Source organism: Nuphar pumila, chromosome 2 (assembly GCF_984573655.1).
Source record: "Nuphar pumila chromosome 2, dmNupPumi1.hap1.1, whole genome shotgun sequence".
Classification (NCBI taxonomy): Eukaryota; Viridiplantae; Streptophyta; class Magnoliopsida; order Nymphaeales; family Nymphaeaceae; genus Nuphar; species Nuphar pumila.
In genome coordinates this window covers 12363916-12380241 of record NC_143250.1, presented here as the reverse complement: position 1 = coordinate 12380241, position 16326 = coordinate 12363916, and the positions used below count along the sequence as shown (strand labels likewise).

General features: G+C 37.3%; 1 protein-coding gene across 1 annotated transcript in view; it reads left to right on the top strand.

The window, feature by feature from the left end:
- LOC149844788 (uncharacterized) overlaps nt 1–10100 on the top strand; it is a 31003-nt gene extending 20903 nt beyond the window's left edge. The window contains exons 4-6 of the mRNA XM_089995276.1: nt 941–1048; nt 5858–5929; nt 9756–10100. Coding sequence (XP_089851402.1) covers nt 941–1048; nt 5858–5929; nt 9756–9920 — 345 coding nt within the window. The 3' untranslated portion in view covers nt 9921–10100. The remainder of the gene's footprint in view (nt 1–940; nt 1049–5857; nt 5930–9755) is intronic.
- The last annotated feature ends 6226 nt before the right edge of the window (nt 10101–16326 follow it).

Genomic DNA, 16326 nt, shown 5'->3' with positions numbered 1-16326 from the left:
CCCACTTAGGAAAGTGGCTTTCTTTTCTATCGAAGAGGGACTCTTTCATAGGAGAGGACATGAAACATATGCCCCCTTAGTGATGACACATTCTTTTTCCAATTAAAATTGCTTCTGCAGTCTACATCAGGGTTACCGGAAGCGCCATAGGGCATGGGGAAGCGTGCTCCCCCGAAGTACGTTTTGAAAGAGCTAAACATGGCGCTTCTGAAATGTGCTGGGAAGCACATTTCCCATTTAGGGGAAGCACACTTTCCATTTAGGGGAAGCTCGCTTCCCTTTCTTTTTCATTTTTTTTTTGTGTTTTCATTTTTATTTTTCTTTCTTTTTTCTCTTTTTCGCTTCTCCCTCGCTTCCTAGGTCGCTTCCGAGATGATTCCTAGTTCACTTCTAAGTCATCCTGCGCTTCCCGTTTCCTAAAATTTTGGAAGTGCCTCGCTTCCCGCTCCCGCTTCCTCGATTGACAGCTCTGGTATGCATCATTCTGAATGTGTTTTTTGGGGTTTCTGCAGAAAGGATGTGACTTAGTTAATTCCTCACTTGCAGTTTTAGCTTTTACCGTTCATGCTTTGCTTTTTTTTTAGTAAATACAAGTTGTAGATAAAGTTTTATTTCTATACCTACTTGATGTATGGGTTTCTCGTTGCAGTCCTTTTTCTGTGCTCTGTACAATAAAATACATGTGATCTATTGCTTATCTATCGTTAGTTGTCTACACATTCTTCATATGTTTGCCAGCAATTATGAGTTGAGAAGTTACTTGTGCCTGCTTCTACTTCCAAGTGCAGTTAGCAATATGAAATGTCTACCATCTGGAATTTTTTGTTTTAATGTTGGCTCTCTGCTTCAGTTTTCATGTCCTTCCCTTTATTCACTGAATCAATACTTGTTAACTTTGCCAATAATTACATAATAAGGTCTTGTTACATGTTTGAATCAGCTTTATCAACGTGAAGAAGCAGAGACAGTGACAGTTGTTCCAAAGACAAAGGAGGATAAAATGAAGGAGTACCAAGCTGTAGCAAACCGTTTAGATAATGCTCGCCTGGTGGGTTGCCACTACATGTTTTTCTGTAGGATAAGTTGTGCTATTTAGTATGATTCAAACAATGAAAGACTTCTTGTGTATCAAAATCATTTAAAAAGTTTGCATTTGCCCGTAAAAACAGATATAGGATGCCATTCTCATTTTTATGTCCTTTGATCCGTTCTTGTTTACACAGATTGATATATTTTATGCAAGTATCATTGGCTTGAAAAGTGCTCGTGTAAACTTTGTCTCTTAGTTAACCTCCACGTCTTTTTTTGTGAAGTAGAGTACACTTTATACACATTTCTGTTGTTCATGAGTGATAAGTTTGACTGGGCATCCTTCATGGAGACTGCTTGTCACCACTCATTTTGTTATACCTTCTTGTTTTGATTATTTGATAATTATTTCTTAAATTTTAGAAAACAGAAAAAGACTGATTATTAGTTCATTAGCACAAGAGATAAATGAAAAATGAGCAACTGTCTGATTTCATTTGACTTAAATGAAACAATAAAGAGTTCAAGTACAACACAGTATAATGAGAACTAAGCAGATGCTAAGTCTAGGGCCAGAAGACAAGAAAGGGTTTGTATTGCCAAAAAGATACATTGACGAACAAAAGAATACACCAAAAGTATGATGAACTTATGCCATGTCAAGAGGGGTCAAATTGTATATCTCTGACAAATCCAACATGGCACTCAAACTCATCTAAGTGATGTGTTATTATGAAGATATCACCTTATTACCGAGTTTGTTAAAGGCAGAACTCAAGCAAGTCTTAAAGATGTTATAAAGAACTCACTGGCTGAATGACTGTAGGAACATAAGGCAATAAAACGACCTAGATCCAGAAACTGCTCACATGTATATTCTTGTCGTGGTGCACCCTGGTGCTAGAGATGGGCTCGGCTCGGCTCAGTAGAGCCACCGAGTTGCCCTGCCCCCTCTTTCTTCTGATCGCTGCCCCTCGCATGCAGCAACGACAACTGGTGCTGCCTTGGGCTCGACTAGAACCAAGTGGAGCTTCGGCCAACCGAGTTCAGCTCGGTCCCTAGTCGATTAAGGATCAAGACCAACTCTGTTGGAAAACGAGCCCAGCTCTGTAGTCGACCTAGCTCGACCCGGTCAACTCGAATTGGGTTCGGGTTTGACCCCTATGACGTAATCGTCTCCTCGCTTGCTAAAATAAGGTTTTTAATATCATCCTTTATGCAACATAATATAATCCTTTTTAGCGCTTCACATCGGCATAACAGACAAGACACACTTACCAAAGCACGAGCCTTTAATAACCTATGCTTGGAATTGTCAAAGATTCAGACCTTCTTCGAGGTAGGAGAAAGTTGCATATGAGAACAAATGTCGAAATACTTATAACTTATACGTATTATTTATATATATATGTATATGCTTTTAACTCAAGGATGCAGTTTTGCATATTCTTGTCCATTTAAATTACACCATTTGTTTTGTCGTCGTGCTGTAATGTGCATAGGCTTCTGCTTACGCAATTTATTTAGCTCGATGTACACTTTCGTAAATCGAGCATCACTTACACAATTTATTTAACTTGATGTGTAGTTTCATACATCGGACCTTGCTTTATGTCATTTACTTTGCCGTCGTGCTGTAATGTGCCCAGGCTTATGCTTTAATATATATGTATTCTATATACATATATAACTTTATAAAGTATGCAGTTTTACGTACTCTTGACTACTTTAGATTATGCATGTGTGTATTTAAAGACACATATTTGCACATCCTCGTCGAGTCTCTATTTTTAAAAAAGATTTCATATGTAAGATTTCAAGCTCGCATTGTTCGCTGTCTCGAAAAGCAAAACAAGTATTTGGCGTTTGCATATTCGCAGAATCACAACTTAGTTTTCTCCTCAAATCAGCATAACGGAAAGGCTTTGACTACGTAGTCCTAGGTGGTACATACGTCCGATCCTTCTTTTTGGTATATGAAATGACTCAGATATTCTCCGGCCTAAAGCACAGGACTTTGAATTTTTTAAATAATGTTGGGTTTTTTTTCAAGAAACCGATATCCTTCTCATCGTAGTGGTACTATCAGACATGCATGGCATGTTAGTACTACGATGATTGGACGGGAGGTTTATAATAACCTCGTAGTGTGACAATGCATGATGATTAAAAGAAAATCACATAAATGGTGATGATCGCCTTTATAGGAAATATACTCGATTTGGTTTAAAAGACTAGAGCATATTGAATGAGTTGTCAGATAAAATAAAACTTGACATACCTATTTATTCATTGGTTATATCAATGGAGATGATAAGATGATACAAAAACTCCAATGGACAAATTGTTAACAACTACGCTCCTCAAGTAGCAATGACTCGGTGTCTCCAGTCATTGGAGTTAGAAAACTGGGCTACCAAAATTTATCCTATGTGGTAGATCCCAATTACTTATGTAGAAATTCAGATGCATCTTCTTGAACAAGTAGCCTCTCAGGAATTCTCTCTCGTTCATTGGCCGTCCTCTTAGGAGCGAACTCAGCCAGTTGTTCGGGGTATCAAATTACATACAATAACAAACCTCCAGACAGTCTCAGTTGTTTCTACGTTTATCCTATGCGTACAACTATCGAAAGGACAATTAATTATCGAAACAAAATTATCATGCTCATTTTACTTATTCTGAACTGCAAATCACGAAAGGAACAACACATATGTTAGTCTTGTTCTGAATTTTGATATCCATGTACTTACCAGATTTTTATAAGTCTGACCCATTTTATGGGGTACAAGTGATGATGGCGATGACGCGATGGCACGTTGATATCAAGATCCCACTCTTTTTCTCTGGTTTCGCTCCTGAGCACATTTTGTAATTTTGTATAAAAGTTTCTTTTGAAATTCTCTTTTGTATAAACTTTAATGATCAAAAACCTTGTTTTAAATCTACGTGGTTCCAATGCTTATATGGCAATACAAATCCATTGCGTAAAGGAAAGTTCGCCTGTGATGTGCCCAAGGTCCGTTGACTTGTTATTTCAAACATCAATTTTCGCTAAACTACCATTTTAAACTCCGAAAAAGGATAGAGTGCAACGTTTAATTTTTTCTTAAAAAGTTTACACGTTCGGGATTTTGGGGCGTTACACAATCTACTATGTTTTCCATCTGACAACTATAAATAATTCTTGAATTCATTGAAACCATCTAACATATTCTCATGTCAATAATTTAAATAATATAAAGTTTTTAGTCCAATAATTTAAATAAAGTAAAGTTTTTAATCCTAGGGAACCAAGACATCATCCCACACTGAAGCCGAAGCCTTTATTCCTAGCATATCTCCCTTTATTTGAAAGAGGATATAGATTTTTCTTACTCCTAGACTTCCCTTGACCCTGTACTTCAAATCCTTGATTTTAGATCCCTATGGAAAAAGGTCAAAGAAATAACCATTATCCTTAGTGAACTTGGCCTGATTTAAATTATTTTTAATTTTAGGAGCAATTCATTTTACATTTGAATTTGATTTGCCTGTAGAAAAAGAGATATACTTCTTATGAGCTAGGGGATACTCTTACCTTTGTTGATCGACACTGTATCTTTACCTTCATAAGCCATGGGAGACTGTATCTTGTGTAGAGTGTTTTTATGTGGTTTGCCCCAGTAGCTGGGTACCAGTCCTCATCAAAACCTGGATCCAAAAAAGTGCAACAAAACTCTGGAAGCATTTCTGGCTGAAAGGGATGTTTAAATTGTTTAAAGCAATTTGGTGCAGTGTTGCCTGTCTGTCCACATAACTGACAAATCATGAGCTTTCCTCAATTTTAGCCTCCTCTATTCCAATTCACTTCTATAGAATGAACCCAATCCTTTGTAATTAGAGCGACCTTGTCCCCCTTGAACATTAGTAAAAAATGCTGAAGTGCTACTCAAATCACCATGTAGCTGCTCTAAGCAATTTTCAAGATTTATCAGCAAAGCTCTCAATTCATCAAAGTCAGGATAACTTCACCAAACATAAGGCAAATGATAAAAGATTCATACTCATATACAGGTCCACTCAAAATACACAAAACCAGATCATCTATGAGAATCAGTTTTGAATCTAGCCAAGAGCATCAGCAATGCATTTGAATCTCTGAAAATATTCAGCTGCGGAGATGCTACCTTTCTTAACTGACTGCAATTGAAACCTTAATTGCATTGTTCTTTCTTGTGAATATTTGCAGACATCTTCTCCTGTGAAGCCAGATGTCTAGATTAAAGTACTTGAGCCAAATAGTATGGTTGGTTTTGATACAATCTGAGGAACTGGTGAGAGAGAAAGAGTTAAGGAATATTGGGAATGGGAATGACTATTTCTGTCGACTGATATGATATATATAATACATGTGACCTCTTTTGGATAATGGCACAGCTCATGTTACAATCGCATTTCAAATTTGAAAGCTAAAACTGAAGCTTCCTTCAAGCTTGCCCTCTGTTCTAAATTGGGTAAGTTTTCTTCCTTGAGGATAGCCTTCCAAGATTCCAAGAGAATTAAAGAGGTTATGCTATTCAGACTTCTTTTATGAATCAGGTGAACATTGGAGATATGCTGCCAATTCTTCAGAATGAAAACCAAATCTGATTCAATTTGCCGTGATCCAATTGCTTATGCTAACACTTTTATGAGTGTATTTTCCCCATGATGCTTAGCAACTACTGTTCTAGGCTGTAATTACTGTTGACCTCAGAATTCTTTTTGTACGTGGCATTTTCATTAATCCTTTGACATAATAAAAGTGTGCAGATCTTGTAATTCGTGTAGTACTGATTGCATGCAGGTGTTAAGAAGGCTTATCAGCAAAGACAATGACCTGCGGACTCCTATTGCAAAGGATGAGATTGTGGCTGAGGTATGTTGCAAATTTCTTGTCAATCTTCATGTTCAGCTTGTTAGAATATGCTTTTGTTTGTAATGAATACCTATTAGCACTTGATTTGGGGGTTCTTATGATGGAAATCAGAATCTTGAAAGGCACTGCCTCGAGCAGCAAGACATGCCTTTAAGCCTCTAAGAGGCTGACTGCCACAAGATTGAACTGCTCAAACATGTGAGAGATGCACGTCTCATATATTGAGAAGTGCATGTCCAATGATGTGGCTTGCACCTCTTGGTGACCTGTCATATCGGTGAGTTACTTGCTTTGTTCCTTTTCATCACACGTGTGTGTGCACATGAAATGATGATGTGGACGCATAAAGGAATTCTATGCTTTTAATGTGGAAGGGACGAAACATTATACATCACTTGACATTTGAGAAATATATTATTTCATTTTCAGATTTTTTTCCCAGGGTTATTGAAGACATGATTAGTAAGGGTCCATAGGGATGAGAACAACGCCAAAAGGTTAATCCTTCACTTCACAGATCTAGACTTGAAACAATCTACAAAAAATAGTGGTGTGCATTAGATACTATTGATCAATTTCATGGATATGAGAGAAAAATGACTGGTATGATTGGAGATTTTTTTTTCCTGTCTAGAAAGGTAGCCAGAAAAACAAAGAACAGAAGAAAATAGTTTTGTTAAGCTAGGTTTGACCTTGCTCTTGTCATAGTTTCATGAGTAGTTTGGGATCTTTCTCATGTATCTGGGTCTTAGTTGTCAAAAGCGCTAGTTGGAAGACCCCTAAAAGGACTAGTCAGGGCCTTAGGCAAGACTAATCGGCCTAGGCGGGACCACAAAAATAAAACATCAAGAAAAACAAAAATATTACAATAAATAATTAAATTTAGTAACAAACATATGATTGTAACTATGGATGAAGTGTGTAATTCAGTGTAACATATCACAAAATTCATGAAATTGTATAATATTGAACATACACCAAAATTTGGGGTACACCATCCAATTACTCTCTCTCTCTCTCTCTCTCTCTATATATATATATATATATATATATATAGAGAGAGAGAGAGAGAGAGAGAGGATTATCCTGGCCTCGTTTTGTTAGGTCATTGATAGGACCTTCCAAAAATCATAGTTTTTAGATGTTTCTTGCTCGATTTGAACCGTTAGATGTGTTTATGATTGTTGATTAATAGAGAACATATAATTGATTAAGCATCTTTATGCTCAGATGTGTATTTTAAATAGGTAAAGAATCATCGGTTGATATCGTACTAAAATTTCATGATAAAATATTCAAATTTTTACATCAAATTAATTTGAAACAAAACTTGTTTCTCAATAAATAAGTATTGATAAACATATTTAATGGTTCAAATTGAGCATAAAACACCTAAAACTTTGATATTTGGAGGGTCTTAACGGTGGCGTAAAGAAAAAGGAGACAGGATGAATCCTGTTCTTATATATATATATATATATATATATATATATAGAGAGAGAGAGAGAGAGAGAGAGAGAGAGAGAGAGAGAACTGAAAAAACAGATTTTATATGTATGTGTGTCAAAAACACATGCATACATGTAAACAACAAACATAAAAAAGAAGACAAGAAAAAAGGGAGAAAAAGGAAGAAGAAAAAGAAGAGAGTGGAGGGACGAGAGGAGGAAGAAGAAGAAAAAAGAAAAAAAATAAGAAGGAAAAAAAGAAAAAATAAGAAAAGGGGGAAAAGGAAGAAGAAAAAAGAGAAGGCGAGGAGGAAGAAGAAAAAAAAGAAAAAAATAAGAAGGTAAAAAAGAAATGCAAAAGAAGAAGAAAAGGACATAACAAAAAAGAAAGTTTTTGCGGTGGGAGGAAAAAGAAAAACAAAAAAATGGAGACAAAAAAAATAACAACCATGTCCCTGCGGCCTAGGCGGGTAAAGCCTAGGCACTGCCTAGGTAGAAAAAACAGAGCTCTACTGCCTAGGCCCATAAACCTAGGCAGTGGCCCTGTGCCTAGCTCGCCTAGACACCGCTTTTGACAACTAAGATCTGGGTATTATCTTCTAGTTCTAGATGTACTATAGCAGGTCCTACCCATGATGAAGGGGCATCGTCATGAAATGTGAGGAGGATGAGCAGTTTTAGCATTCGATGCTGGTCATGTCATGCTGTCTGCTTCTATAGTTTAGACATTCTTTTGTGATTGATCTGATCTGGGTCCTAAACAACTTTGGTTCGAACCCTAATTCCTTCTAGATCTCTGTCCTGCCATACCTTCTGTTATATGTCCTTAACGTTTTTCTGAGTGTAAGTGTCAAAGTTATGTGAATAGCCACACTCTACCACCAACCCTTTCGGGTGAAGCATTTTTCTGACCTTTGTGAACTGTGATAGTTCTTTGATATTGCCAGTTGCATACTGGGACTTCCCACCCCCGTTTGATTAGATCCAAGCTTTGCTAATTGTTGTTTTATTACAGAAAACCATTAATTGGTTAAGCGCGTCCCCATTCTTTGCAGGCCGCTGTCCTGCTGTGTCCTCTGTATTACCTCAATGATTTGTCCAGGAACTATCCTGGTACCGTGAGCACACCACGCCACCTGAATCCCTCCTAGCTGGTATTTACTCCTCTAAAGACCCAAGTCCATCAATACATTCAATACAGAGACAAATTCCCATAAACGAGTGATGATAGACAATTTTGGAAGTTACTTTTAGAGGGAAATGAGATTTGGATTGCTCATGCATGTCTAGCTATGGAAGTCCACCTCCACCCACATGCCTGTGCTGGAGGAAGGAACGTTTGCAAACCAGAGGATAGCTGGTTTTAATATATGGTTGCTCCCGCTGAATTTATGAACCTAAGTGGTGGCATTGGGTTCACTTGGTGTTTCTGTTTCATTCACAAGCATGAGGTTTTATATGCACCTCTTTCCCAGAGGTTCTGTACCACAGCCCACCCCAGGTTGCCCAAGTGGTTAGGGCAGTTCTTGAGAAGTGGTGAAACCCTCAGACCAGTGGCTTACCTGGTGGGGTGTTCTTTGCAGGCTAGGGCACTCATCTGGGTTTTACTATCTAGGAGGCGAGGCCCATTATGTGACCTCTGTTCCTAAGCAGGCTCCTCGTCATAAAAAAAGTTTTTGTACTACTCCCGACATGTTTTCGCAAGTGGTATTAAGGGTCTCATCAAATTGTCCTTTTAGGTGAGCTTACCTTAGCTCTTTCTAAAAGTTTGGTTTGAATGAGATTGTATGCTTGAAGACAACTAAAGGTAACTGCCATTTTCCATGCACAGTAAACTGCAAACTGGAATATGTGAACTTTTGTTTGAACCAAGATTTTCATGTTTTTTTTTTTAATTTAGCCTAATTTACATGCTTAGTTTCATAGGAACCAGCTCTGGGATTGTCTAATTATGACAAGCAGGACTTTTTAAGGCTTGAAAACCAATGGTCCAAAATTTGTCTATATTCAAGCATCCAAGTCACTTTTTTTTTTGGTTGAAGAAACATGTTCCTAGCAAATAGACCATGCTGAATGCATATACAGGGTTGGATTTGTGAAAGAAGCACGTTGGAAATGCTCAGTTCATGCCCAGTTTATACCGTTTGTAGTTCACATAGTGGCAGTTTTCCTTTCTTTTCAAGCTTACTCTTATGGTTTGACAATGTAAATATCTGCTTGTTAGTTTGCTGACGCCCACTCTTGTTGTTTTTCCCATTTACAAACGCCTGATTTAAATAATTATTCTATTATTTGTTTGTATGTTCGGTGTTTTACTTTGCAGATCCGTATTTCCTGATTGTTGTCTGATTATTGAGGCTCATGCTGATTGATAACAGGTAGCAAGGCAGCTGTGTGTGAACATTCAGCCTGAGAACCTTCACCTGCCATCTGACATTACGACGTTGGGGGAGTTTGAGATACCTCTCCGGTTGCCCAAATCCATCCCACTGTCAGAGGGCAAATTGCAGTGGTCCCTCAAGCTCAAAATCCGAAGAAAGTGATGAAATATAAAATTTGGTCTCTCATATCTTGATAATACAACAAGTTTTGATTCCTGTGGCCGCTCAGCATAGATCCTGGGGATGAGGGTTCTAGCCTCTAAGTTTTATGCATCTGGGACAATGACCATAGGTATGGCAGGTTGAGCCAGCGTAACCAGGTGTGGTTTTTTTAAGGATCTGTCGTCATAATTTTATTTCAATATTAGTTCAATAAAGAATAAATTTTTTCTTAAGAATCAGAGGAGAGTTGGATGGTTAGGTCTCACTATTATATAATAACTGAGGTTTATTACTTTATCCTCTCTCCCTCTCATATCATAATTATATTTCGATATCTGTATGATAAAAACAATTCTTTTTATAGGATAAGACAAAATAGTTGGATGGTCAGACACCACTATGATAACTGAGCGTCTCAGGATTGAGTCACACAACCCATCAAAGCTGAGTGATGTCATTTTTTTTTTCTTTTTTTCGACAGAGAAAGCTGGGGTTAGGCAGACCCCTACCAGTTATACAACTATACCATTGGGAATCGAACTTGCAACGTCCCAACACGAGGTGATGTTCCCTAACTGCTCCCGCCAGACAAGCAGAGCCCCCGTTAGTAAGCTGGGTGATTTTATTAAACAATATTGGTTAATAATAAGTCCTCTCTAGCTCAGGGCAAGGCATTGTTATTTGCTTTTTTGGGAACATGATCTTGTATGATAACTATTGTTTTAAAAAGATCGACACTAAATAATTTTTCAAGGAACATACTACCTACAATATTGTTTAGATATCCTAACATAATTTATTAACCAAGCCTAAACAAAAATCACCATAAGACAAGCATATATAACTACTATTTTAAAGAGATCCACAATGGATAACCTTTCAAAGCACACATAAACGAAACTACTGTTAAGTATCCTAGTGATACTTGGCATATAATTTTGGAAATACCTAAGGGCAATGAATATTGAGTTGATTGCCACCAACCAAAACTAACATGACAGCCCAATAAGGATTATAGTGATATACAACTTATGGGCATATGCCTCTTCATATGGTTTTCAGTCATTTGCTCAAGGTATTTGATCTCTTATATTTGAACGATGATCAACAAAATAATCAACACAAGCATTTTAGTTATCTCATAAAAAAGATTAGAATAAATAATAAAGTAAAAGAAACATACTAAAAACAAGGCAAAGAATCCTATCTTCATTACATTGATCTATTTCATTTGGGGTATCCAATCATTTCCCTGAGGTATATGGAATTTGCTAGATGTGCCATGATCTGCAAAAAAAAATAAACATAAAGATTTACCACATCTCATTAAAAAAGGTGTAAATAAAAAAAAAGATAATGTATTTCTCTAACCTTGATCTCATTTATTACTAGTTTTGGGGTCAGACTAAAGTAGTATCATGAAACCATAACTTTAAGCTTAGTCATTTTCTCTCTTTCCTAGAAAAAAATCAAGAAGTTTGCACATCATACAACACCAACCATGAATGAAATCTAATCTGAAGGAATAACTGACTATCATACTGTGTCTCTTCTAAGCTTGAGTCATATTGATCACTAATATATACATCAAAAAATTTCACAAAATGCAACAAACCAACTGAAAGTAATGATCTTAATGAAAAAGAGATGATGTTACCTGGTTTTAGTGGTCAACAGACTGAGATTGAAAGGAGGGATGATGGGTGAATGAGAAGAACATGTATCTCCAACAAGTAGACGTGCGACTAGACATGTATTGTATATACGGCATGCAACTTCATTTTTTTTTTAATTTAGGATTTAAGATTAGATGGGTGCCTAACAAAAACAGACCAATGTTTACTCATACCTAAAGTGGTGAGTATAAAATACTTGCCAATCTTGGAACATAATAATATGCTATTGGACATAAAACACAATGTGGATTTTAGGTATTCTTAGTGTTGTCAGTATCCATGCGAATTGGCTGATTCATATCGCATCGGCCATAAGAGCTTATTTGGCTCTGAGACGCTTTTAATATTTAGGTATTTTAAAAATCTTTAATATTTAAAAATATTTTACCATTTTAATAAACATTTTTTTATTAAATGTATTACACTAAAAAAGTAAAAATGACCAATTTAGTTTGATCCGGTTTGAAACCAAATCAGTCAATTTTTTGAATCGGTTCAGGTCTGAAACAGATACTGACAACAATGGGTATTCTTTTCAGTTTTAGTTATTTGTAGGGATGACAGTGGACCGGGGCGGGGGACAAGGACTCCACCCCCGCCCGTCTCAAAATCTTGCCCTCCATTCCCGCCTCTATCCCCGCACAGATTTTGATTTTAACCTCCATCCTAGTTTCATGTCCTCCATCCTCAGTCCAAATGGGGCGAGGCGGAGCGGGGCCCTTTTTTCTCTTGGTCTACTGCCATCCCTAAAGAAATATAGGGGAAGAGGCGGGGCAAGGCAAGGAAGAGGTCGGGACGGGGACGGGGCGGGGCAGCGGAAAGCATAAGTCCATCCCCACATGGGTTTTGATTTTAACCTCCATCCCTCGTTTCAGGTTCTCCATCCCTTGTCCAAATGGGGCGAGGCGGGGCCCCATTTCCCCCCGTCCACTGTCATCCCTAGTTATTTGCAGGTAAGTTTCCATTATATATTGAGTTAGGCCCAAAACTAGGTAAAAAAAAAGCCATTTTGGGTCCATGTACTCAACCCGATCCACTTATTCTCAGTAAGCTGCTCAGTCATGATTGAACTAACACACCCCGTCCCCTCTCCCTCACCGCTCTTCTTCTTGCCCTAATTTTGGCATTCTTCGAGCCACACTACTTTCTCTATCTTTGTGAAGAAAAATGGGATCACCAAGAATTTCTTTTGGTCATCTATTACCGGCTGAAAAATTGTCACTTATTGCTTTTCTCTCTCACCAGAAAACCAATCCTGGGAGTTCTTTTCTGGCTGATCTTTTACTCGCCAAAAAATGGTCACCATCCTTGTTTTGACCGACAAAATTCTTGCTCTCTCTCACAATGATTTTGGTTTTTTTTTTTATTTAATTTTAAACAAAACATTAACTGATTTTTTATCCCAATTTTGTCGCTTATCATGTTTCTAAACAAGTGATCTTAAAAAGAGAGGAATATTAGAAGTTGGGTCCAACAAAGAGATGCAAATCAAAGTGGACAAACTGTTAACCGGCCCAACTACAATAAACCGAGTCAAGTGTGCGAGTTATGTGCTAGCCCTGCACATTATATAGCAGACTGTCAGGCAGCACCTCACTATCTTGAGTTTGTTCAGGAGCAGGTGAATGCTGCCCAAGGTTTCGACAGACTGGTGCATGATCCATATGCACCTACTTATAATCCGGGTTGGCAAAACCACCCCAACTTTGCATGGAGAAATCCATAACAGCACCCTCCTGCTCCTTCTCAAACCCAATTTAGACTAGGTAGCTATCAATCAAGCTACCAGAACCTAGTTTTTCTCAGGCTCAGCCCATGTTTAGCCAACCTCAGTCTCAAGAGCCCACGTCTAGTCAGACCTTTAAGGACAAAATGCGTCAGACTTTTGTTGACATAAAGGCAAATCTGAACTCCCACACCCCGTTCCATAACGAAACTAGAGACAGAGATGTGATATCTTGCTGAGGCGCTAAGCAGACGTAGCGAGGAGACACTACCTAGCCAACCGATGGTCAATCCTAGGAGAAAGGAACCTATTCATGGCTTGCATATGACTGATTTACACCAAGAGCAGGCTAAGATGATCACTACCTTTACGAGCGAAAAAGAATTTCATGATACCAAGGAAACGATTGAAGAGTTTCAGAGACAAATGAGTGATCAGTCGGTTCCCTTAGATTCACTTCAAGAAAATGGGAGGGCTTCACAGCCTGAGCCTTCCAGATCGTATATACCCAAAGCCCCCCTTTCCTGAAGCACTTGAGAAGCCAAGGTCCTTTGGCAAGCAATAGGTGAAAATGCAAGAAATGCTTGATATATTCAAGCATGTACAAATAAACCTCTCTCTGTTAGATGTCATCCAACAAGTGCCTGCATATGCAAAGTTTATTAAAGAACTTTGTAAAAATAAAATAAAATCAAGATCTCTACCCAAGAAGATCTTTTTGACTGCGCAAGTGAGCTCAATGCTTCGACACCAAGCTCCACCTAAACTCAAGGATCCTGGGGCACCGATCATCTCTTGTGTTATAGGAAATATAACCATTGAGCGTGATTTGCTCAATCTTGGGGCCAATGTAAATATATTGTCAGGTTTCTTGTATGATACTTTTGGGATTGGAGACATAAAACACACCTCAATCACCCTACAATTGGCAGATATGTCTACCAAGATTCCTCGTGGAATATTAGAGGATGTGTTAGTCAAGGTCGAGGATTTTTATTTCCTTGTTGATTTTATTGTTTTGGATATGGAAGGCACTGATGTCGTTCGTCAGACTCCATCATTCTAGGCAGACCATTCTTGGCCAATGCCAATGCTTGTATTAATTATCATACTAGGATGATGGATGTCTCATTTGACAACAAAAAAATATGATTAAACATCTTTGATACTGTCATGAGACCGACGAAAAATGACGAATGCTTCCATGTGGATGACATTAATCCTTAATGGGAGCAATCCGATCCACCACAGTTGGAATTTTGCATGAATGACTTCGTTTTATGGCTCATTAGTTGAAGATTGTCTTAATACGTGTCAAAAAGTCTTTTAAAAATGCATAAAGACTAATATCGAAAAGAGTCATTTTATGGTCCAACGGTGTATAGTTTTAGGACACATAGTGGACAGGGCAAAGGATGAAACCATATATTTCAAACCTCCTGATTGAGCATGACCTTGAGTCCATTGATCTTATGGACGATGAAAGGTAAATAAAGATTCGTCTAGCTGAAAATGTAAAACTTAGCGCCTTTTGTGAGGCAACCCATATGATTTTTGAGAAACTTAGAAACCAGTGATGTAAAATAGGGTGCATTTTTTTTAGCCACATAGTTGTTGTTGCTTATTTCTTTCTTTTTATCGTATGAGCATGAATAATAGATCATGTATACTTTTCACTTCTTGGATAGTATTTATGAGTTACAGGTGACAGGACGGCTAAGAGCCTCTCAAGGAGTAACTACAAAGTTAATTCGACAACATGAAGCTGAATACGAGGTTCCATTATACACATCAGGTGATATCTAAGGTTTCTCTCATGTTTCTTTTATTCTCTATTATGCATTCATTTAGTTGCATATAAGCATGGGAGAGTGCTACTGAGGACAATGTCATTTAAGCATAGGAGAGGGTATAATATGCACACTCAATTTTTTTTTTGTCCATGTATCTGCCCTGATAAAAAAATCTCATAAAAAATAGACTTTTGAGAAATAAGTTTGAAGCATATATGAATGTTTTACATAATCTGACATTTTAGAAAATTTTTAAGCCCCATCAATTTTTTTTAAACTAATTTAGAAAGAGTGGTTATTTATGTGAATTTCAAAGAAAAGATGGTATATGAATGCTAGAATTTGTTTTGAATCACGAATATGAATATGCACAACTTTATTTTAAAAAAAATAAGCAAATGAAAAGCATAAATAAATAAGAGCTTCAAAAAGAAAAGAGCATATATTTAGTTGTTGATGTCTTAGTTGTTCCTTAGTAGCTGGGCTCAGACACAAGTTAAAGTGTTGGATTCTCATATTGAAAAAGACAACGAAGGAGATCACTTCTTTGTCTAGTTAATATATGTAGCCTATTTGGTTCGAACGAGTAGAGCCTGAAGGGTGTTTACACCTGGTGCTATAAAGCCATCTGGTTTGGGAGCCACTGACTCGAAAACCCATTACATGGACTTAAGAGATGTTGACATTGCACATGACAAAAAGAGAACTATATGTAAAACTATAAAAATCTAAGGTCTAGTGACTTAAGCAATTAAGTTCGAGGGATACTCTGTATTTGGTGCCCTAAGGTCGTTTAGCTTAGGAGTCACTGACCCATAGCTCGTTATATGGGTCACAAAAACCTAAAAAATTGAAATAGTGCTTAACTGAAATTTGAAAAAAAAGAAAAGAAAAAGTATAACAAGAGCTTAATGACAAATTCATTGTTTAGAAATAATTATGGAAAAACCATGCAGAGATAAATGAGCAATAGCATGAGTGTACTTGATTTTCTGAGGAAAAAACATAGATAATTGTAATTTTTAGAAAAGTAAAGGAAAAGGTTTTTCTTCTGTGGTCGCATGTGAAATTTTTAAATATGTTGTGAAAATGTAATTGCATGAAATATTTGTTTAGACAAATTTCTTAACTACCTAATGCTTTTTAAATTTGAATTCTTATGTATACATGACAAAGATGTTTGTGGGTAGCACTGCAAATCCTCATGAGAC